The sequence below is a fragment of the Rattus norvegicus genome, chromosome 1 (genome assembly GCF_036323735.1).
Source record: "Rattus norvegicus strain BN/NHsdMcwi chromosome 1, GRCr8, whole genome shotgun sequence".
Lineage (NCBI taxonomy): Eukaryota > Metazoa > Chordata > Mammalia > Rodentia > Muridae > Rattus > Rattus norvegicus.
Window position 1 is genome coordinate 160,311,600 of NC_086019.1, and position 22,670 is coordinate 160,334,269.

A 22,670-nucleotide genomic window follows, 5' to 3' on the forward strand; every position below is an offset into this window, starting at 1 on the left:
AGAGAGAGAGAGAGAGAGAGAGAGAGAGAGAGAGAGAGAGAGAGAGAGAGAAACAGAGACAGAGACAGAGACAGAGAGAGAGAGAGAGAGAGAGAGAGAGAGAGAGAGAGAGAGAGAGAGAGAGAACCACCTAGCCTCATTTCCACTCCCTCCCACAGGTCTTGATCCACATGAAAGCTGTCCCACCAGGAAGGCTGCCTCTCAGGCTGGAAGAAAAGCTTCCCCAGCTTGTGGTTAAGAGCTCAAGCTCTGGCATCAGACAGATCTAGATTTGAATTCTGGCTCTGCAGCTGTTGCAGCCCGAGGCATCCTCACCTGGGCAGCAGGATAATGCTACCTAATGGCAGGCTGCCCTAGAGGATTAGTGAGGACTGTAAACAATACCTTGCCACCAGAGCCTGGCATGTCCCTGATACTTTATAGGGATGCAGCTACCCCCTGCTCTTGTCACCGCTAAGCCCCAGTGAAGGGAAGAGACAAGACCCCTCCCAAGCTTTCCTCTAACCCTGACCAGCTCATGCTTGACAGAGAGCTAAGTGAGCCTGAGCTCAGATGCAAGCCTAGCACACCAGGCATAGCAAAGGGGCCCCTCTGGTCCTTGTGCAGAACAAATGATCATCCCCAAGCCTGTGCAGCCCAGTTTGTAAACAGCCATCGGGAATCTTACAGTTAGATGCTGAAGGAGGTGGGATGGCAACCTGTGTTTTAGGCTCCCCAGGAAAGAGGTCAAAGGTCATACAATGATGAAAAAAAAAATCTCACCTCACCAGTTGCCTCCCCAGGATCCCTGCACTCTAGGAGCTGGGGCTTACCTTGCCTTCCTTCTGTCTCTGGATACCTCAGCTCACTTAGTATCCATGCCAATTCTATCTGCTTAAAAGGGAATGGGGGGAGGGGGTGGGGAGCCATATGGAAATCAGTGTGGCCCGGGCCGTTTAGGGAAAATAAATTTGAGTTTTCCCTTAGCATAGCAGTCATTCTTTATAACACAAGTAGCCTCTCTTGAGAGGATTAGCCCAGTAAAGCGCAGATATAGGCTGGGTGGGAGCAGAACAGGGCTAGAGCGTGCACGTGCACAGGAGCCAGAGCTGGGAATGTGCAGAGACCAGCACAGAGACAGGGGAACTGGGCTCCAGGCACACTTCGGTTGTTGGTGTTTGTTTGTTTTTAAGAAGAAAAAAAAAGCAGGAGAGCAAAGTAGAGTATGGCACAAGAGGGTGAGATTCGACGTACGGAACATCTGGTCTGGCCCACATCCCAGCCAATCAGAACATTTGCCTGGCCACTGAGCAGAGCCCAGAGGTCCCTGAGGCACAGGACCTGCTGCTGATGGGAAACTTTGTTTGGCAGCTGGATCTAGGGAGATCATGGAGAGGGGGCGGAATGGAAGTGGCTACAGTAGCCAGGGCAGAGGAGCAGAGGCACGAGGGGCTGCTGATACTGAGCACATTCTTCACCCACCAGTAAGGAAAGGTTTCACGACTTTTGCCTAAGATCATGGCTGTGCTAGCTTCTGAACTCTCTCCCATTCCAGGTTCCACTCGCCAGGCCAGAGAGGCACTCCTGGTCCCAGGAACCTAAGCAGGGCTCACCCAAGAGGTCATGTCCTGTTCGGGACTTGTTGACAAGTCCCCAATGCAATTTAACAGATATGTTAAACTGAGTGCCTTGAAAATACTGTATTTGGCTGGAGACACAGAAATTTAGAGATTAGACAAGATTAGAGTATCAGCCTGTGTAGAGGCCACCTTCAGCAGAAGCGGCAGGAAACTCTACCATCTAATAGCACCAGGGCCAGGCATCTCCCAGGGGGACCTGGGTGCAGGAGACAGTGAACTATGAACAAGTAGAGGTGGATAACGAAGAGCTTTCCCAGAGGAAGACAGTTCGAATCAGCTTTTACATGCAGGCAGCACTTGGCTAGAGAAGGAGGGGTAAAAAGAGCCCTACAGGCAGAGGAAGTGGCTGGAACCAATACCATGAGTCAAAATACAGTGAGTGCAGCTGTGAATCCAGGGGAAAGGGGCTTCTGGTTTCGAAAATTTTCCCAGCACCTTCCCCATGATTATCTTGTTTCCTCTCAGGCACTAATTTCACTCTTCGAGAACTGGGACTGGGAGAGATGACTCCCCCTCATGGAACCCTCTACAGAACAGATATCGGCCTCCCACACTGTGGCTATTCCATGGGGGCCAGCTCTGATGCAGACCTGGAAGCAGACACTGTGCTGTCCCCTGAACACCCAGTGCGCCTGTGGGGCCGGAGCACTCGGTCAGGGCGAAGTTCCTGCCTGTCTAGCCGGGCTAACTCCAACCTCACACTCACGGACACAGAGCATGAGAACACCGAAACCGGTGAGTGGCTCACCTGGCCCGTGGTTACCCCGGTTACCAGGGCACGGTTTTAATTATAATATTGATTTCCTCCTCCATCACTGGAGCTCTGGTGAAGCTGACGAAAAATTGCTTTGCCCTCAGTGGGCAAAAGTCAGAGCCTTTGGCAGGGTCCCATGAAATACCCACCCCTCAGTGACATGTCAGAGATGGGTCGCTGCACTTTTGGTCCAGACTAGGGCAGGGCTAAAGGGCTGGGTTATTACTTACAAGGTAAGGGAGCAGACAGTATGGATGTTGGTAGCCATTCCCCTGGGAGAGCTGGTTCCCTGTGGAGTCCAGAGGGACCGGCTCTGCTCTAAGACTCTAGCATGAATGCTCGGCAGTCCTAGACAATCTCCTGTCCTGTCCCATTGCCTTCTGTTGCTCAGAAGGATTATGGGCCAAGACTGTCAAATGGGAACAACTTGACATTTGGAATGTAGGGGACATAGAGCTCAAAGGTTCCAAAGTTCCTGTTAGGAGGAAAAGGTTTACATGACCGTATGTCCAGGAACCCAAAGTCTTGGAGTCAGGAAATGTGCAGCATAAAAATGTATCACAAAAGCACAATGGGGTTTGCCCCTCCACGTCAGCCCTGTGGAGGGGTCCACTGTAGACCAATGCTGGGACCTCAGAGAGACTGGCAAAGCTTAAAACAGCCCCACCTGGGGAGACCTGTTTCTGAGATGTTCAGCCGGGAATGTGTGTTCATTACGATAACTGGCAGTGCAACACGGGAGGTTGCTTTTTAAAAAGTCAGAATGAGAAAAGCCAGCCAGGTGCCAGTGCCCCCTACTGGCTGCGAGCTCTAAATGCACTAATGCTCTAAACCTCGACTCCCAGCCAGCATCTGGGTCGGGGATGAGGGTTTAGCCCCTTTAACAAGACAGCTCCAGCTGAGCTGCAGAAGATCAAAGCCCAGATTAGAGACCAGGCAGCTGACCAGGGCAGTCAGAACCTGGTAGAGGATTTCAGCTCCTTAAAGAGCCAGCTGCAGCAGGATTCCAGGTGTCTCTTCTGCCCTCTGGGTCCTGAATTCTTTGTAAGAGTTAAGGAGAGGCGGGGCCTAAGAACTAACATGACAGTGTCACCCTACCCCCCAACTCCAGGGAGGGCCCTGTGACCTCAGCCCCTGTGGATCTTCCCTTCCACAGTGGGTAACTTGTACACCTTCATCTGCCACCGAGGCCCAGTCTGAGCTGACCGCCCTGACTCTCCCTAGCTCTCACTACACAGAACCACAGCACTAGTTTAAACGGCAGGGTCACTCAGAGAAAATGATCTCTAGTTGGAAGAACAGAAAATATCTACTCCATCACTGGTCTGGGGTATGGCATTGCCTGTGTTATTTTCCAGCCCTCACTCTCCCCACTTACAATTTAAATGAGGTCCATACTCCTCATTTTCTGAGCTCTTAAATTAGAAGAGGGAAAGTATTTTTGCGACGACATCACAGTGAGAGAACATTAAACAAGCTTAAACCAGTTTCTCTTGTGCAGGACTTCTCAGAACCTTTAAATTAACATGCCTCCTGATGGATTAATTACCAGCATTTGTAGGTAGCACCCTTGATAAGTCTTTAACCACAGACCCCTTTATTCTCAGCTCATCTGGGAGGGGGTAGTGTTCTGATAGCTGCCTTCTGTAAGAGCTGAGCTGAAGACCTTGTAGACCTGGGGTTCAGGCTATCTAATGCTGGTGTGCTGAAGGGGAAAGTGAGAGGGCTAGAGAGAGTTAACCACGGTTCCTGATTCTCAGTGCCCAAGCATGGCTGAGCGCTTCAGCCACGGGAGCTCATTTACTGCCTCTTCAACTCTTTGAAGTCGATTTTATTACAGCCATTGCAAGAATCGGAACTGTAGCCACAAAAGCCAAGAAATCTGCCTGGTTCACATGCTCGATGGAATTAGAACTCTGGCCCTTTTACCAATCTAAAATCTTAACTCTGTTAGCTCTAGTTATTCTGTTGAATTTTCTGTGTAGCAAATATGAGGATTGCCTGTTCTTTGGAGGGCTTCTTGCTATGGTGATAAAGGATCACTTTCTATAAAGTCACGACAGAGCAAGACACACGTTATTGTATATCCCTGAGAGCTGAATTACAGCTGAATTAAGCCTCTGTTGGGGTGATAATGACATATGTGATGAGTCTGCAGATAGTGGGGCCAGGAGGTTGGTTGCTGGTTCCCCTCATGCCCCACCCCCACTTTCCGTCTCCACTCAGACCTTAAAGCTCCACTTAGAGCTCTGAGGCAGCTATACTCAGAGGAAATGGTCAGGCAGAGGAGTGGAAGGGGATCCAACAAAGGACCTCTGATTTCTGCATCTCTTTCAGGCCTGGACTCCCAAAGCAGACACCCTGCAGGTTTCCAAACTCTCTGGAGCCTTGACTCCATCGGGAAGTTTCATTAATGGCTGTTTTATACTCCAGCTCGAATAAAGATGGTGACCATCAGACTGGTTTGCTATTATTCATTGATGAGGTTCATAGAATTGTTGCTTAGGTGAGGAAACTGAGGGTCAGAGGACTAAAGGGCACAGTACTGTGTGCCTGGCTGAAACGAGGCCAGGTCCTATCCATAGAGTCTGTTCTCTCCAGGATCCTCTTCTCTCTTCCCTTCCCATCTGACCCTCCACCATCCCATACTCTGCCACTCAACCATCCACCCCTGTAGACCTGGCTCTCTCCATTTTCTCTGAAGAGAGCTTGGATCCCATCAGAGGAGGAGGGATTGGATATACTGGATGTGTTAGCTACTCATCCCATCACAGTGAGGTCACTGCTTAGGAATAGGGGAAATCAGCACTTGCCTAGGGCCCCAGTGCACACATGTGCTAGCCTCTAGTCCCCATAGTACTGCAATGGCATTCCCATTCTCCAGATGGGAAAACAAACCCTCCACAAACAAAAGTCAACTAACTCGATGGCAACTCTCTGCATGTTGGCAAAGCTTTGATTGGAATGTGGACTTCTCCTGTCCTTTGTCTGCATCCGTCTGAGTCCCAGGGAGTTTGGGGATCTCTCCTTTAAGAACAGCGGCAATGTGAATCCGAGTTCTCAAGGGGGACCTCCTGATAAATGTAAAGGGTTGACCCATAAACCCCTGTGACCTCCGGCCACAGAAACGTGCACACCCTTTCACATCCAGCCTTGCACCAGCCAGTAGTAACGGTCAGCAGTATTGACTGCAGTGGGAGCTTCCGCGGAGGTCACGGGGCTGCTGCGTGCAACTGCCATCAGTAATAATGTTTATGGGGTCCATTAAAGCCAGTTTCTGTCCCTGAAAGTTAATGTCAGCCACTTTTATGTCATTGTTTAATTGAAATAAATACAAAAATTGACTAGCAATATAAACATATCTTCCTCAAGACCATCAGGCAGAGATAACCTTCAGGCGCCTTGGAGGGAGTCACCAAGCTGGGGGCAGCAAGGAGGATCCAGCATGACAGACACCCAGTAGGCATCCAATAAATGTTTTTCAGAAGATAGAGGATGTGATCAGGGCTCCATTCCCAACCCTGGGGCAGGATGGCAAAAATCTCTCCTGTGGATTCATGTGTCATTTGTTTTGTGATTGCTGAGTGTCCCTGGCATGGCAGGCATTATTCTAGAACGTAGGAAGCAGAGCAGCAGTGGGAGAAGTGGGAAGTTAGCCACCTGTGGTGCTGTACAATGGCAGTGCCATATTCCAGATTTGGAAAAAAAAAATCACTGACTTCAGAGTCCCACCCCCATCCCCGGGAAACCTGGACCAAGTCCCAGCTGTTAAGCCTTGAACAACTTGGTCCTCATCTCTGAGCCACAGAACCTGTGCTTCAAAAGCAACACGTTAGTAGTTTTTAGAGATGGGGGGAGGAGCATAAGTTATATGATGGTTTGTGTATGCTTGACCCAGGGAGTGGCACTATTAGGAGGTGTGTCCTTGTTGAAGTAGCTCAACAGTGAAGCATCAGTGTGGGCATGGGCTTAAGACCTTCATCCTAGCTGCCTGGAAGCCAGTCTTCTCCTAGTGGCCTTCAGATAAAGTTTTAGAACTCTCAGCTCCTCCAGCACCACGCCTTGGTCATGGTGTCTGCTCACAGCAGTAAAACCCTAAGATGAGGGGTAGGTGATTGTTACTGGCTACAGAGCTCCAGTTGGGAGAACGAGAAGGCTCTGGAGATAAACAGGAGTGATGGTCATACAGTATGGTAAACATACTAATACTGCCGAGCTACGCTCTTAATAGGGCTCAGTGAGAGTAACTTTAATCTTCATAGTTAAGAACTATAAAACCTGAGGTCTGGGGTGGTGGCTCAGTCAGTCAGCTCAGCTTGCCACATAAGCATAAGAACTTGACTTCCATCCTTAGAACCAACATTTGAAAGGAATGAAAGGCCAGGAACAATGGCAAGCTTGTGATTCCAATGCTGGGGTCATAGATCCCCGAGTCTCACTGGATAGCCAGTATAGCTATCCCAAGCCATTAGCCATTAGCAAGCCCAAGACCAATGATAGACACTATCTCAAAAAAGAAGAAAATTAGGGGAGACAGTGCCTAAGGAACCATGCCCACAGTTGACCTCTGGCCTTCACATGTATGTGCACCCCCATAGACTCATGTGAACCCATACAGATATGTATGTACATGCACATAGAAAGTAAAAATAATTTAAAATTGAAAATATAATGCCAATTTTGAGGTATTGCTAGCCTGTCCACCACTGGGGATCCTGAATTCAGGCATCTGATCATGCCATTTACTCAAAGATCTCCGGAAGGACCTACTCACTTTCCCTGAGTATGCAGAGGTCAATCCTCTCCCTCACTCGGGTTCTGAACCTGGGTCTGGAAGCCTGGTACAGTCGGATTGAGCAGGAAAGAGAGGTTTTCCCAGAGAAGCCCACTGCAGAGCCATATCTGTAGGCATGAAGATGCCTAGGAGCCCTCTCTGCTTTTATCTAAGGCGCCAACTTAGAAAATTACTTAGAAAATAAAATGAAAGAAATTCAGGTCTTTCCCCTGCACCCCCAAGATTATACAGTCTGGCATCAAAGAGGAAATTGTGAGTTAAGCTAATGAGGCATCAAGTCCACAGAACAGGCGGGTATCTCCAGGCATGTGAAGAGAGTGCTCCTTACCAAGTCTGCTTGGCTCACCCTCCACTCTCCCTGGCCCCCAGACCCTTGAGATTCATTCTTACCAAGGTCTAGGGGAAAATCTATCAGTCAGTTTGAAATGTTCAAAGTGCTGCAATTCCAACTACTGCCCTGAGAGACAGTATCTTCCAGAATAGAGTTGAGCCACATAGCTGGGCTAGAAGCTGAACAGTGCCCTCCTGCTTGGGGAGCCGTCCACACTCTTTCCTGAACATAGCCACATTTTCAGAGTTTGTCTCCTATTGGGCAGGTGACCATGTAACTCATAGCGCACCGTGAGCCCCCAGGTTCTCAAAGAGACTGAAAAAAACCTGGGTTCAGTCAAAGAATTCAGTAATACTGAATAGAAGAGACTTTTTTTCTCATTTTCCATGCAAGCACACTGATCTGGCCTTCAGAGGCCTGTGGAAGGGACAGCCACAGCCAAGACTTAAACCCAGACATGGACCATTCTGTGGCTTGACAACGTCACTCCATGGCGTGCACTGTGTTGTAGAAATGTGCTCAATTGTGAGATCTGGGAAGTAATTCTGGCTATATCTAGGACATAAATTTCCTTGCCCATGCTACAAACTTCCAGAAAAGCAAATGAACTTTACAGCCTCTCCCATACAATCAGGACATAAAAATCAAACCAGGCCACTCTCAAACTATGCCAAGCTAGAGAAAAAATGTAAGAGGAAAGTGCAGTTAGAAAGCATCTGAGAAGGTTCCATGGAGGAGGAGCCACAGATAGGGCCTCGAGGATCAGGAGGAATTTAACAGGTAAAGGAATTGAAAGAAGGGCATTCTGTGTGGACAGCCAGCAAGGGTATCCCCAGAGGGTGTGCCGAATAGACAAGCATGTCGCACAGGGAATCTGGGGATGGAGTGTGGGAAGATGTAAGACCGAGTTCAGCGCTGTTCTGTATGGTCTGGGGAATGCGGTAACCGTTCTTTCCGTTTCAAATGAGCCGGTTTTGTAGCAGACAAAAGTAAAGGAACAAACAGCAAGTAGCATATAAGTAACAAAACGTCGTCAAAGCAGATGCTTTTAACATCCAGCAGGGACAACGGAATAACCTGATTGAGAGAGAGAGCAAACACAGGTAACATCATCAAACCGGGCTTACAACATTCAGCAGAAACCGACTAGGGAAGAACCAGTCTTGCTGGAGTTTCCACCGGAGAATCCCTCCAGCCGTGTGCTTCTCCCTTCTTATTACAACCACACGTGTTTGTATACTGTAGGATAAACAATAGCAAAGTCCGCTTGGGATTGTTTGCCTTCTATCTGTTCTCAAGGACACGGTGTTTTTAGTATCCTTAGGTGTTTGCTGAAAATCCCTGTCCTTGTTACCAAGCCAGTGGGTACCCTGACCCATGTCAGATTTGGAAGACACTTGGTATAAACACGCTTGAGTCTGAGACAAGGGAAGACCTTCTTGATATCACAGTCCACTCTTGGCAAGCCCAAACATCTTGTGAGAATTCACTGAGATAATGTATACTTCTGGTTCCATGCTATTCCTTGAGCACTTGCTATGGTCTAGGAATGGTTTTAAGTACTGAGCTTCTGTCAATCATCAAAATTACTCACTCTTAAGGAGATTACATTTTAATGGGGAGAACTGAGGGTCACAGGTTGGAAAACTAAACCGCCAAGACAGTAAGCGCTGTGTGAACAAGTCCCAGGGTGTGAGGGAGAAGAGTTTTAATTTTAACTATGGTGGCCAGAGAAGGCTCCGTAGACACAGTGAACTGGGGGTTTTGTCATTGATAATAGGAGCTGTGAGAATGTGGAATGAAAACCAGCAGAGGGAAGGACAGCTGCAGGGACCTTAGTGTGGAATGCAAACAGCTTGTTTGAACAGCAACAAAGGGGCAGGTGGGTAGAAGCGGGGAGCACACCGGAGAAGGCCTGGGGTGGACGGCACTAGAACTACTGAGAATTCTGACTGAGGATGGGCAGGGACTAGCTAGTGCATGAGTGGGATCATCCTGGATGCCTCCTTGAGAGTAGACTGCAGCAGCAGGCACAGGGTAAAGTGTGGTGCTAGGGCAGAAATCCACACAAGAAAGGATGAGGACTCTGACCAGGCAGGCACACCTAAGTATTGAGGGTTGTTCCCTGTCCTGCTTCCCAGGGATCTTGCAGCACCAAAGACCCCTTACTCTTAGTTCTACGACCAGCAAGGAATACTAGGTACTCTAGGGCAAGAGAACATCTATTCGGTCCTCTAACCACACACCTACTGTGGATTCTTTAGCCACTGGCCTATTCCATGCTTCCTCTCTCTCCTAGTTTGTGGCTTTGATCCTGAACCACCATCCCCAGCCGCCCAACATCCCAGCTCTCCCCTTCTGCTGCTCATCTTGTTTTCTGATCCTGCTGCTTTTCACCCACCCTGGCCTTGCATTCACCTCGCTTCCCCTGGGGACATGTGGTACCATCTTGTTTGCTAAAAAATCCTTCCTTTAGCTATAATTCCAACCCTTCCTCTTCTGCTCAGCGGCCTCCAACTGCTGTAGCCATGCATGGCAAGGGACCTCTCCTCTATAGCACTCCGCTGTGATCTGGAAGCTGTGGTTTGAAGGCCACTAGCAATTTCTTGGGAGTTCCTTGTAAGAGGACTTTAGGAAGTCCTGATCCGGAACAGGTGTTCCCCACCTCCCTCCCACTTGTAAGCTTGGTTAGAGCTAATCAGGGCTGTGCCCTGTTTCGGAACTTGGAAAGGAGAAAGGGATGGGGCGAGCCCGACCTTGCTAAATGAAAATGGATTGCTTTCTTAAAACTTGGTTCAGACCCAGTGAGCGTGCAGAGAGGCGCAGCAAACAAGAATTTCTGCCTTTAATTTGTGCCAACATGACTTTCGATTCCAGTGGAAGCAACACAGTGACCGAATTCCTTCCCAAGATATTCGGGAGGCATTTTCCTCCTTGGGAAAGCTCTGCTTTGTCCAGGGCAAGTTGGTTCCTGAGCCCGTGGTGGGAAGAGAGCCTCCTGCTCAGGAGAGCGTAGCTCCGGTGCGGCCTCAGCATCCGGGACAGTATGGTTTCAGAACTAGGCTGTCACCAGCCGCCATGTGATGCCACACTAGTTATCTCTCTTCTCTGAGCACCAGCTAGTCAACTGGGGTACTAAGGGATCTCAGTCAGCAGAGGGACCCAGAAGGAGGATCTCAGCCACATAGCAACTGAGGAATTTTATACAAATTGCTAAAGTTCGATGGGGCTCAGTTTCCCAATCTGCAGCTTTGGGATGAGTACCTATTACCTAAAGATATAGCAAGAGTAGAAATGGAGTCTATCCATGAAGAAAATAGGGCACTGTTCTCCAATCAGGACATGATAACCAATTGTGAAATAAACTCTGTGACTTAGGGCCATTGTTAAAATACTAACTGAACTAGGGAGATGCAGGAAAGAAGACACAGCACAGAGCCACACTGTACACAAAGCATATGTACTAAGTCACTGTGTAAAATCTATCTATGGTTATAGATTTCAGGTTTTTTCCCACAAGTTTAAGGGGCCAGGGAGATGGCTCAGCAGGTAAAAGTGGTTGTCGCGTTAGCCCATCCACCCAAGGTTGATCTCTTAAACCTACAGTGGAAGGAGAGAACCAGCTCCTACAAGTTATTGTCTGACCTCCACATGTATGTGGTGGTACATATACTGTGTGGATTCATACTTGCCCTGACATCACACACACACACACACACACACACACACACACACACACACACACACACTAAGAAATGATTTTTAAAAGACTTAAAGAAAGTGCCCAGCACATAACTGGATTCTCCAAATGTTAATTCCCTTACTTTTAAAAGACCTCTTAGCTGAAAAATTCCATGATTCACTTCATGTTGGGTGAACCATTAGCCTTCTATTTCTAGGCCCCCTGCCTGAGAAGGAGTGCACATCTGGGCAGAGTTTTGGGCTCTGTGATCTATTGGGCTAACTCAAACATTTCTGGACTTGTATGATAACACAGATCCCTGGCCTGTGGAACCGGTCCTCCCTTCTCTCTCTGCCTCCCAAGTGAAAGCGGGAAGAGATGATTAACATGCCTAAGGGTAGCCACCGGCTGCGAGAGTGGCAAAAAAGGCATCCTCAAACAGGAAGTGCTGCCCTGGGGGCTGGATGAGTCATAAGCCACCTGGACCATTCTGCTCAGTACAACAGTGATGCAGAGGACCTTGGGGCACATATTTAAGAAGACCACATGTAGCTAGCTAGCATAGCAAGTGGGTTTAGCATCTCCCAAACCCTAGAGCCTTACCACAATTAAATTTCACACTAATTGCCCAGGTAAGCTGGACCACCAAGTAGAAACCGCTCTCATTCTTTGACCTCCTTGTGTGGGGGAAACACGGGGCAGACAAAAAGTAAAGGGGGCCCAAGGGGCTCATATGGGCTTGATACATGATGGTTGATGTGGGCAGGATGACACTGGTCTGCCTTGGGAATCTCTGGAGCCAGGTTCAGGGGAAAGCCAGGACAAACCTCCTTAAATGATTTAGAGAGGAGGGGGCCCTCCCCCAAACTCTTCCCTCAGTGACAAGGCCAGCTGTCTCTGATAGGGAAGCAGCCATGCAGAGAAGAGGAACACCCCCAGCAGTGAGGAGGCTGTGTCTGACTGCTGGCTGGGTGTACTGTTTATCAAATAGCTAGCATTTGTTAAGGCTGAAGCTTACGGAGTTAAGAGATGGGCCAAAGGGAAGCTAGGCTCCCTGATGGGGTGGATAAGGCTGAATCACTGGATTGCATGCAGCCTTTCTCGTGGAAGTGATCGGAAACCAAAGTTTTACCAGGGAGAAAGTAAAGACCTCACATGCTTCACATTAGGCTACAGTTAGTGAGACTTTACTCTCAAGATGACAGCTGCCTTTGGGTATAAGCTACAAAGCAACCCAGCAGAGAAACTCTACTGATGTAGCTGGAACCTGTATTCAGAATGCACTTGCCTCAAACAGTTAATCATGAGCTTGGAACATTGAGGATCTCGGGACCCAGCTGCTAAACTTGGATTAGAGGGTTTCCTACCAATCATCAGAGCTAGTTTATGGAGTTTACTTATATATATTTATAACTTCTGCCCTCTTGTACGGATAAAACTGATTTGGTCTGGGTTTTCTAGAAAACAGATCTTCAGGCACAGAGACAGACGAGCCCATGCCTTGTTTTGGAGGTATAATTTCAGGGTAGTGGTGGCAAAGCAAAATGAGGTGAAGGTGAGACGCAGAATAAAGGCGATGTGCTGCCCTGCTAGGTAGCCCTTCACAGGGAGCTGCAGGGACATCCCTGGCCTTTACTCAATAGGCCTCCTCATTGGGTTCCTGCCAACTAGAGAGAAGCCATGCTTCCAGAAGGAAGGAGGAGGCAAGGAAAGAAAACAGAAAGACAAACAGTTGAGGATCCTGGTAGACCTCCATGAGCACCAAGAAGGTCTATTTGACCACACCTGCAGGTAGATCGCTTCACCCCAGCGGGTGAGGACTCTGGGAGAATCAGCAAAGGTGCTGTGCTGGATAGTCTTAGATCCACTTGGCACAAGCTAGAGCCATCTGAGAGACAGGAACCTCCACTGAGAAAATACCCCCAGGAGATAGGCTTTCGGGCAACCCCATGAGACGTTCTCCTGGATAATGATTGATGTGGGAGGGCCCAGTTCACTGTGGGTACTGCCATCTCTGAGCTGTTGGTCCTGGGTGCTTCATGAAAGCAGGCTGAGCAAGCCATGAGGAACAAGCCAGAAAGCAGCTTCTGCTTCCTACCCTGGCTTCTTTTGATGATGGACTGTGGTGTGGCAGCATAAGCTGAAATAAACCCTTCCCTCCCTAAGTTACTTTTGTTTGTGGTGTTTATCATAGCACTAGACAGGTGCATAAACTGCCATTAACACCACTCATTATGCATTTAATCAGAAATGTTCCCAGGAGGTTCGTGTTCTGAATGTTTGGCATGAAGACCATGACATGATCAGGGAGGTTCTGTAACACTGGGGAGTGAAGTGTGACTGAGTGTCGTGGTTCACTTCAGGATGGGTTTTTGAGGTATTTCATCCCTAGCATTGAGTAATGCTCTCTGCTTCCTCTCCACCACGATGTGAATTGTTCTGCAAAGCCTTCCTTGTTAGGGTAAACTCAAGCCTCTAAAACCATGATTGAAGATTATCCATTCTGCCCTTAAGTTGTCTGTTTGAGGTATTTTGGTCAGAGCAATGCGAAACAGTCACTAATCCACTGAGGTTAACTATTTCCTCTCTCTCCTTCCTGCCCTTCCCTCTCCCTCTTGCTCATAAACTCTATGTTGGTTAATAAAGGTCTCACTAATACTTGTTATCTATCTGGTGCATTTACAGCAAGCCAGGCACTGCGGGCGCTTTCTTTCATTCCGTTGCCCCAGTCAGTTTGTAAAGCCATTTGTTATTAGCATTTTATAAACGGTTAAAATGAGATCTTAAAAGTTTTAAGAATTTGCCAGACAGGAAGTCCCAGAGTTCATGTCTAAGCCAGAGCTGTCTAAATCCAAAGCCTGAGCCACTAACTGTATTGGTTCAAGGAGACAGGAATACAAAAAGATTTGAACAAATGACTACCAATGCTTTTGCAGGTTAAAATGATATAGGTATACCAGACTTACCTTTCTAGAGAAACATAGTGACCCACATTTAGCTCAGACTCTGGAGCCCTGTTGTCTGGATTTGAACCCCATCACTTTCTCCACATGCTGGCCTATCTTGCAAGGCAAAGTCCCTTAGTTTCTCCATCCCTCTGTTTTCTTGTCTTTAAAGATGAGTCAATGTTGTTCTCCACCACACAGGAAAGTTGTAAGGATTGAGTGAGTGAAGAAAGTCGTAGCAGGTCGTACCATTTGGCACATAGGAGGTGCCATGTGGGTACATACTCTGGTTATTAATTGCACAGCACCTCGTGGATTATGACATTGTTTAACATTTTCAGGATCCTAAGAGGTAGCTATGAGGCTCCTCTCTGGGTAGAAGTGCTCACAGATCACACATCTGGATTGAGGCAGAGATGGGATTCAACCCCAGGCCTCTCTGACTCCGCACCCACGCATGGCTACTCATGGTTCCATCTGGCAGCCAGTCAGCTTGGCTCTTATTCCAGGGATGATTCCCAGGTACCCGGGCCAAGTGTAAGGGCTCCAACAAGCCTGGTTTTTCTCCAGGACTCTTCTCCCAGGCTGCTCCGTGAGAAACAGCCACCTCATTTAAGAAACGCACTTCCCTTCAAATAAATAGGCGACCCCTTTGTGTTCCGAGCACTGAAGAGGAGTCGTCTCTCCACCCTGACTCTACAGCCTGGCTCCTGAATGAGTTTGCTACACTTAGTTTTGTACAACCCTAACTACAAAATAAATTGCTTTTGTGGAAGTAAGTGCACGGAACAGCCCAGGTTCAAAGCAGGGTATAAACAAGAAGGAAATTGTTTGCGATTCCGACTCCTTGTAAAGGTGGAAGACGGAGGAAAGAAGAGCCATCTTGGCTGTGAAGTGGGTTGTGAAAATGCAGAAGCCGCTTCAAGTGGGAAACACATGGGCTGGAGGCCCAAGTCAGGCAGCAATTAGAATCCAGGCACCTCCAGGCATCCTTCACCCGGCTGCCAAGACAGAGTGTGTGCTTACACCCCAAGTGTTAAAAACCGAGTCCCAGAGTACCTGAACTTTCTGGGCTCTTGTACCTTGACTCGGAAATAGAAATGGAGACAGTTATTAAGAAAGCGAAAGCCTTCCAGAAAATAGGAGTGAGCCGGAAAGCTGAGGCAAGAGTATGCTCTCAAAAGAGCAGGGCCACAGGGACTCCTGACCCCTCATAGGTCATTTCCCTACCACCTGTCCTTCCCACATTTGTATTTCATGGGCGGCTTCCAGTCATGGCTTGTTCTTTAGTGATAGACCAGGTGGGGAAGGAATTCCAGCCTCTCTCTGATGACTGGTTTCTTATGTTAATCTTGATACAGGTTTTTCTAGGCCCTACTCCTCCTGTCACACAGGAGTTGCCTTCTTCCTGACTGTATCCTCCATCTTCACGATCAGAACTTCACCACTGCTGTTAGTGCTGCTAAGGGACGGATTGTATTTGCAGAAAATATTTATGTCACATATACCCCCAGGATTTTAAAAGGGCTTAGAAATCTGTCCCAGTGGCCTGGCCGTTGTTATTCACCTTTAGAAATCGTAGAATGACTCACAATAGCTCTTCAGTACATGTATTCCATCAATGGCTCGATCATCACCTGTCTCTGAAATCTGACAGTGAAATTAGAACTTGGAGCAGATGTTGGGACACACCCACAGTTCAGTGACACCCTGGTGGGGCCAGTTTACAGCAGGATTCGCTGCCAAAATTTATGATCCTAAAGAGAACCAGAAGCAAAGCATCCACAGAGAAAGTATATGGGGCAGAGTGAGGAGGAAGCCAGTTCCAAGCTTCCCTTTCCTGCTGACAAGTGCTTGTGAGTTGTAAGGACATCCACATAGTGCCATCTTCCAAGAGAGTGCAGGAGAAACCCAGAGCCCCAGTTTTTGATCAGGGAATTGGTCATATAGGTAACACCCCAAATTCCAGACTCAGAAACAATGCAGGTGTTTAACACGAGCACATTGAGCAGCCCGGACACTGTGAGTCACTCTTACGATTCAGGGAGGGGTTATTTATAAGCCGGTTCCCAGACACTAGTCAGGATCATCCTTGCAGGCTGAAGAACTCTCTAAGGATACAATGTCAGGTCTACTGTGGGTTAGCTCAGGACAGCACTGAAGTTTTTCAACCCTTTCTGTTTTCTGTTTGAGTGTTTACAGACACTCTTAACCAGTGGTTATTGGTTTTAGCTAGATACTGGTACAAGGAATAAGGGAAGAAGAGGCGAAATGACGTCTCTTTGAAGAAAGTGACTTGTATTTAAATGAATCTCACAGTAGAAACTCGTTCCTAGGTGTGTGGGAGTAGGTGGATTAAGCTGGGCAGAGCAGTGCAGGACTCTTCCTTTTGACTATGCAGTGGACTAGCTGTGCATAGCTGCAGGAAGTCAGGGGTGGTCTCAGCCTAAGGGCTCATAGTTCAGAGAAGACAGTGGACAACCCCCCGAGTAGCACCCCTGCAGAAGGACACCTCAGTGCTGGGAACAGCGCTTAGTGGCCAGCAGCCAGCCAATCAAGGAAGAACTGCCACAGAACCATGGGAAGAAGCAGCTGTCTCTAGTACAAGGCAGCGTGGGAGCTGTTTGATGCTTTGTGGTTTGGACGATGCTTTTGGGTTTTGCCTGAATTCAGAACTGACCCCGGGGTGTCCTTGTCTTTGGCTTCATCTACTCTAAGTCACAAAATTGTCTGAAACCAGAGTATAGAATGGTGTTAGTTGCTTATATCCAACAGGAAAATGCCACAGTCTGTGTAAGCCGAGGGTGTCAGGGCAGTTCCTGTCCACCACAGACTGCTTTTTCCCCTCTCTTATCTCTACAATTTACTTTCCCTGATGAAGTGGCAAGATAACCAGCAAAAGTCATTTAAGGAAGGAGAATGTATATTAGCTCACAGTTTGAGCATTCAGTCCATCGTGATGGGAAGGCACAGCGGCAGGAACCTGAGATAGATGGTCATGTTGCAGCCACAGTCAGGAAGAAGACAGGGACAAAGGCTGGGTCCTCTGTTTTATTTGGTCTTGGCCTCCAGTTCATCTAGTTTATGGTGGGACTTCCCACTACTGTTAGCCACAGTCAAGAAACACCTATACAGACACCCAGACAATCTGGATCCTCCCAGGCTGATGACACATGCCAACCATTTTACTATGTCAAACCAAAAGTAAAGAATAGAACATTGGTAACAGGTAGGAGAACCTGCATTGAGAGTCTTCAGTGAGCTTTATGTATCCCTGACAAATTCCAGTGTTCAGAGAAGATAATAATAAAAATGGCTTGTTTAATAATAGGTATAATTATATTGCTGAATTAAATGCTATTAAAATTTATTTAATAATAGATATTCAGCAGTAATTACTACAGACCAAGTATGAATATACTCTTTAAAACTCTTATTTTACCTTCCTGTCTCTATAAAACAGCTATCTTCTTTTGGAGCAGATTAGATAGGGACTGAGACACATTAGGTACCAATCATGCGGTCAGTAATTTAATAAGTGGCAGGGGCCCAGTTCAAGCATAGATATCTGCATGACTCCACATTCTCTTCACTGCCTGGAGCATTGTTGACTTGTAGATGTCATGGATATCGAAAGAAATGGCTGGCCAAGCTGTTTTCATGAGCCTAGACTAGTGCAAGACCTTCCTGACAAATCTGATGTGTATTCGGAGATGGGGATTATATAGGACCCCCAAAAAGCAAAGGGGGCGGCTTCTAGGGCCTACTGTCATAGCTGAGTCAAGTGAACTGGTTGCTGGGTATCCTCGGACAGCAGGGTAAGGATTTGTCTACTGTTTGTTCCCACACAGTTGGCTCATTAATATAAAAAGAACCGCCCCCTATTGATCAGTTTTGTGTTCCACCACAATGATGTTTTAATGAAGCTCGAGGCTCAAACTGGGGTGAACCATTCAAAGTGGATGTGATACTTAACCTTGCTGTCCCCTTTAGGGGTTCAGGATAAGCTCATGAGGGGCTTTTTCAATGACCTTTGAAACTATGCCTCCTGGTTAGATGCATTCTTTTCCCTTTAGATTTAACCATTTTCACAGGTCTGTGTGTGTCTTGGCAAGACTGTAGTGTGTGCATCTGTCCTCATGGGATCAGAGCCTGGACATGAGAGTCCATGAACACATGCAGGTTTGAAGGCATTCTTCATATACCCTGTCCAATGTGCCCATTATTTCAGAATGCTAGAGGTCCAGGAGAACAAAGATACAGAACTCATGTGCAGAATACAAGACTGAGCGCCTCTGAACGACCTGAATCCCCAAATCTCTCACCTTATCACTTCTAAAGGAAGACCGAGATGTAGGATGTGCTCCTTCTGAAGTCTGCAGGATCCTCCCTCATCTTGCCCTGGCTTTTGATGGGTTGCTGGCTGTCCCCACCATCCCTTGGCTTGCATCGTGGCAGCCTTTGCCTTCTGTTACATGGCCCTCTCTCTATCAATGTGTGCATTTGTCTGTAAGGGCAGATTGGATAAAGGGTCCTCTCTGACTCCAGTGTAACCTCGTTTTACAATTCCAGCCACAGCGATCTTATTTTCAAACATGGCATGTGCTGCCATCTTGGGCACAAGACATTAATGTATCTTCTGAAGGGAAACCCGCTGGTTCCATTGGAAATGCCTAGTAGGCGCCAGGCACTGTGCTAGGCGCTGCGATTTCCTAGTCGGAAGTAGGATTCTTGAGTTCATGTGCCCCATGAACTGCAGGCAAGAAAGAACACTGTAGTCTGAATGATGGACAAGTTACCACTCCCCAGAACAGACTCCAGGAACCCTGAAGCTTTTCCCTGCTCAAGCCAAGTCAGACCACTCAATCCTGAATCCCTTCTCGGTGATTCAGCCCTTCGCTGGGGACAGGATGGCCCTAGAGCACATTCCTGCCTGGAACTACAGAAGTGGCCTGGCAGCAGAGCCTTAGCAAAAGTGTCTGTGGCTGAGAGCTGACCTGATAATGTGTCTGTGTTGAAACCACTGGGTGCAGGCACCTGCAAGTGTCAAGGGAAGGTATACTTGACAGCACGTGAGTAACACCGATGTACATGTTCAGTGTGGAAACAAATTATGGCAGTGCTTGGGAAGTGTGGTAACAAGTGTGTGCGGATTTAAACATTCACGAGGGTATGTATGTGTGATAGAGAGAGAGAGAGAGAGAGAGAGAGAGAGAGAGAGAGAGAGGGGAATGTTTTGTTAAATACCTAATGTAGTCTAGAATCAGCCAACAAGCAAAGATGAAGCCTTTCCACCCATTATGGGAGGAAAGGCTTTGAAGCCTTCCTAACTTAAAAAAGTCATCATCCAGCTAGTGTTTGTTAATTAGGAACAGGTCCCAGGGAAGCTGCTGTATGACAACACCAATAAATCACTCATTAACTGTCCATGGCTGCCTGCCTCCAAGTCAGCTGCATTGCAGCTCCAGAGGGAGCCAGGCAGTAGGGTTTCCACTTTAGACCTGTCAGCTGGGGAAAGCTGTGTATCCCCACCCTCTCCTCCTATGGTCACTCCCAAGTCGTACCAGGCCAGATAGGTCCTAGATTCATGGACTTAGGTCTGTCTCAGCATCCAGTCTTTCAGTCCCCATTTGTGACCTCACTGGCATTCCAGCTCTGCCTCGACTGGTTCCATCTCCATCCTGTTCTCTCAGGACCCTGGTCATGGGCTTCTCCAGTGCTGCATTTCTACTAACACCTCCCACTGCAGAGAGCGTCCTGTGGGTACTCTCATTTAACCAGCTCCAGCCAATGCTCATAAAGTAACAGCGACTAACCAACAATGCTTCATCCAAAACCACCATAACCTGGGGACGATACCAGGAGTAACTCTTCATGAGAACAGGACATCTTACCTTCTTTACATTTACTTACTTACAGTTTGGTGTCTTGAATCCAGGGCTTTGCAAAGTGCAGGCTGTACCCCTGAGCAAACACCTCTGCCATCACACATTGATTGGGTTCTTCCATTAGATTGGTGCTGGGAATATGGACGTGTTTGGGGTAAGAGGATGCAGGCTAATGAGCTGCAGAGTACAATCTCTGCTGTCCTCCAGACACTAGAACACCCCTTCCTATACTTACCTCTACTTTTACACAGAGCAACCTCAGAACCACGAAGCCATGGGCCAGAGCTACAGGATATGGGGCTCAGCTTTCTGCTGCTGTGTGTGTCCAGCTCCTTCAGCTCCCTCCTTGTTTCAGGCCCAGCACCAGCTAACTCCATCCTGGTATAGCTGAAGAGTAGAGCAGCACAGAGCCTATGAAGATACCAAGGACAGTGGCTCCACCCCCTGTGGCCCAGAGCTCTCCCAGCCAACCTGCTTGCCTTCTGGGCAAGGGCCTTCCTTCAAGCACTTTCCAAGTCAGCCTCTTTCTAACCTGTTAGCTAGACATTGGTATGAACACTCCACCCTCCTGCTAAGCAGGGACCTCAAAACCTGTGACCTTGGAATGAAGTGCGTTAGTGTATTTGTTTTTGAAAATACATGGAATCGGTCCCAAATTTAGAACCTCTGCTTTTGTGCTCGACTAAAACGTGTTGAAAGTCTTAGGAATAGTGACTCCAAAAAGTGTATAATGGTACTTGGTCTGATGAAAATATTACTTAATCTGGAAGGAACTGTCAGAATTGAAAGCCTTTGGCCTAGGGACCTGGGGAATCTCCATCCTTGGGGCCAAATCCAGATATAACCCTGGAAGCGTGCAGGGTTGTAATTTGGTGGAAAAGTGATAAAATGGGTCACCAGTTCCCCTCCCCAGGGCACTGAGGCAGACAGCAGCAGCTGCGCGTAGTTCTGATTGTCCTAAGTATAGAGCTGTTTCAGAGACAGAAACAAAAGCTTCAATCCTACCCTGGGTCCAAACAGAGACAAGAGGAACATTACAGGGGAGAGGGGATATTGGGGTGCTTCCCATGGGCTATTTTCTTTTGTCTCTGGGTTTCGAGTTCCAGTTTCTAGACTTACTTGCTTATTCATTCCTGTATCCTTGCTACCATCCAATGTGCTGTCAATACCTGTACCTCCAGGTCCTGTCTTGGCAATCACAGATAGAAACAGTATTTCCATGTTTGGGAGTCTGCATTCGTGATGAAATGAAAAATTAGGGGCAACCCTAGTGTTTCAGTTATTTAATGGGCTCTACTTCTCTGTCCTCTACCAGTTAGACTTTGCTCATCTCTCAAGGATCCAGAGTAATAGAGGTTCCATTTTCTCCAGCAAATGGCCTTCTGGCTGCTTTTCACAGCCCACAGGTCTGCTTAGTCATACAGCTCTGCCGAACGACAAGGGAGCAAAGAAATGTGTAACTACATAGATGTGGGAAGGAAAGAATATGGATGCAGGTTTGTGATACAGTTCTTGGCTGCATATAAGCCCTAAACCAATGGTTCTCGGCCTTCCTAGTGCTGCAGCCCTCTAATACAGTTCCTCATGTCATGGGGACCCCCAACCATAAATTTATTTTCAATGCTAGTTCATAACTGTAATTTGGCTACTGTTATGAATCATAATCTGAATATCTATATCTTCCAGTGGTCTTAGGTGATCCCTGGGAAGGGGTTGTTTGACTTCCTAAAGAGTCCCAACCCACAGGTTGAAAACCACTGCCTTACCCCATTTGGCCTATTACAACAAAATGACTTAGACTATAAACTATAAACAGCAGAAGCTCTAAAGTCTGGGAAGTATAATATCAAAGAATCAGTAGAATGCTTGTCTGGTGAGGGACCCACTATCTTGATTCTTTTTCTATGTCCTCACATGGTGGAAAGGGGAACAGTATCTTTATAGACAAAGCCTTTTATAGATGCACTAATTCCAGAAATAAGGGCAAAGACCTTACGACCTTCAGCATATGAATTTTTCAGGGACATAAACAGTCAGACCAGTTGGCAAGGCAACTGTGAGGAGGTAATGAGGGACACCAGGGTGTGACTGTAGAGAGAGCTAATAAGCTGAGAACTAGAAATTGTTGTGTCTGAAGGGCCCATGGAACCTCTAAAGCAAAGCGTTTGTGAAGCACTTGAATATTAGGGCCTGAGGCTTAGGAGAGCTTTCCCACTTTCCCTAGTGTCTCAGAAATTAAAGGTGTGGGGGTGACCTCTGGGGAAAATAGTGCTTTCCTCTGGGGATCTCAAATTACACATCGATCCCAGTACCAGAATTGCTTTTTTAAATTGGGCGGCAATCTGGGTGCCTTCGAAATGGAGTCACTTCCTGCTTGACACCTTCCTCAGGCCCAGTCTCTCTGGGCTTCTGCAGCCCCCGGTAGGTGTTGGGATCCTACACTGCCATTGTTCAGAGGCTGAGTCCCAGGGGGCTGGCATTCGTTCACCAGGCCTGGTGCCCAGGTGCTCAGATAGAGTCTCTTGAACAAATGAATGAATTAATGACAAGCTATTCAAAACTGCTGGATCCCTTGCGAGACCCAAAATAGTCCTTCCACACTGGAGAAGCTTTTTAATAAGTTATAACACAGCAAATTAAAATAAACATTTGTCTA

General features: G+C 47.6%; 1 protein-coding gene across 22 annotated transcripts in view; it reads left to right on the top strand.

Moving 5' to 3' along the window:
• Tenm4 (teneurin transmembrane protein 4) overlaps positions 1-22,670 on the top strand; it is a 2,974,939-nt gene that overhangs the window by 2,611,989 nt on the left and 340,280 nt on the right. For all 22 annotated transcript variants that reach the window (XM_039113155.2, XM_039113170.2, XM_063262756.1 and 19 more), the window contains one exon: positions 2,085-2,354. In XM_039113155.2, the coding sequence (XP_038969083.1) occupies positions 2,085-2,354 (270 nt within the window). The remainder of the gene's footprint in view (positions 1-2,084; positions 2,355-22,670) is intronic.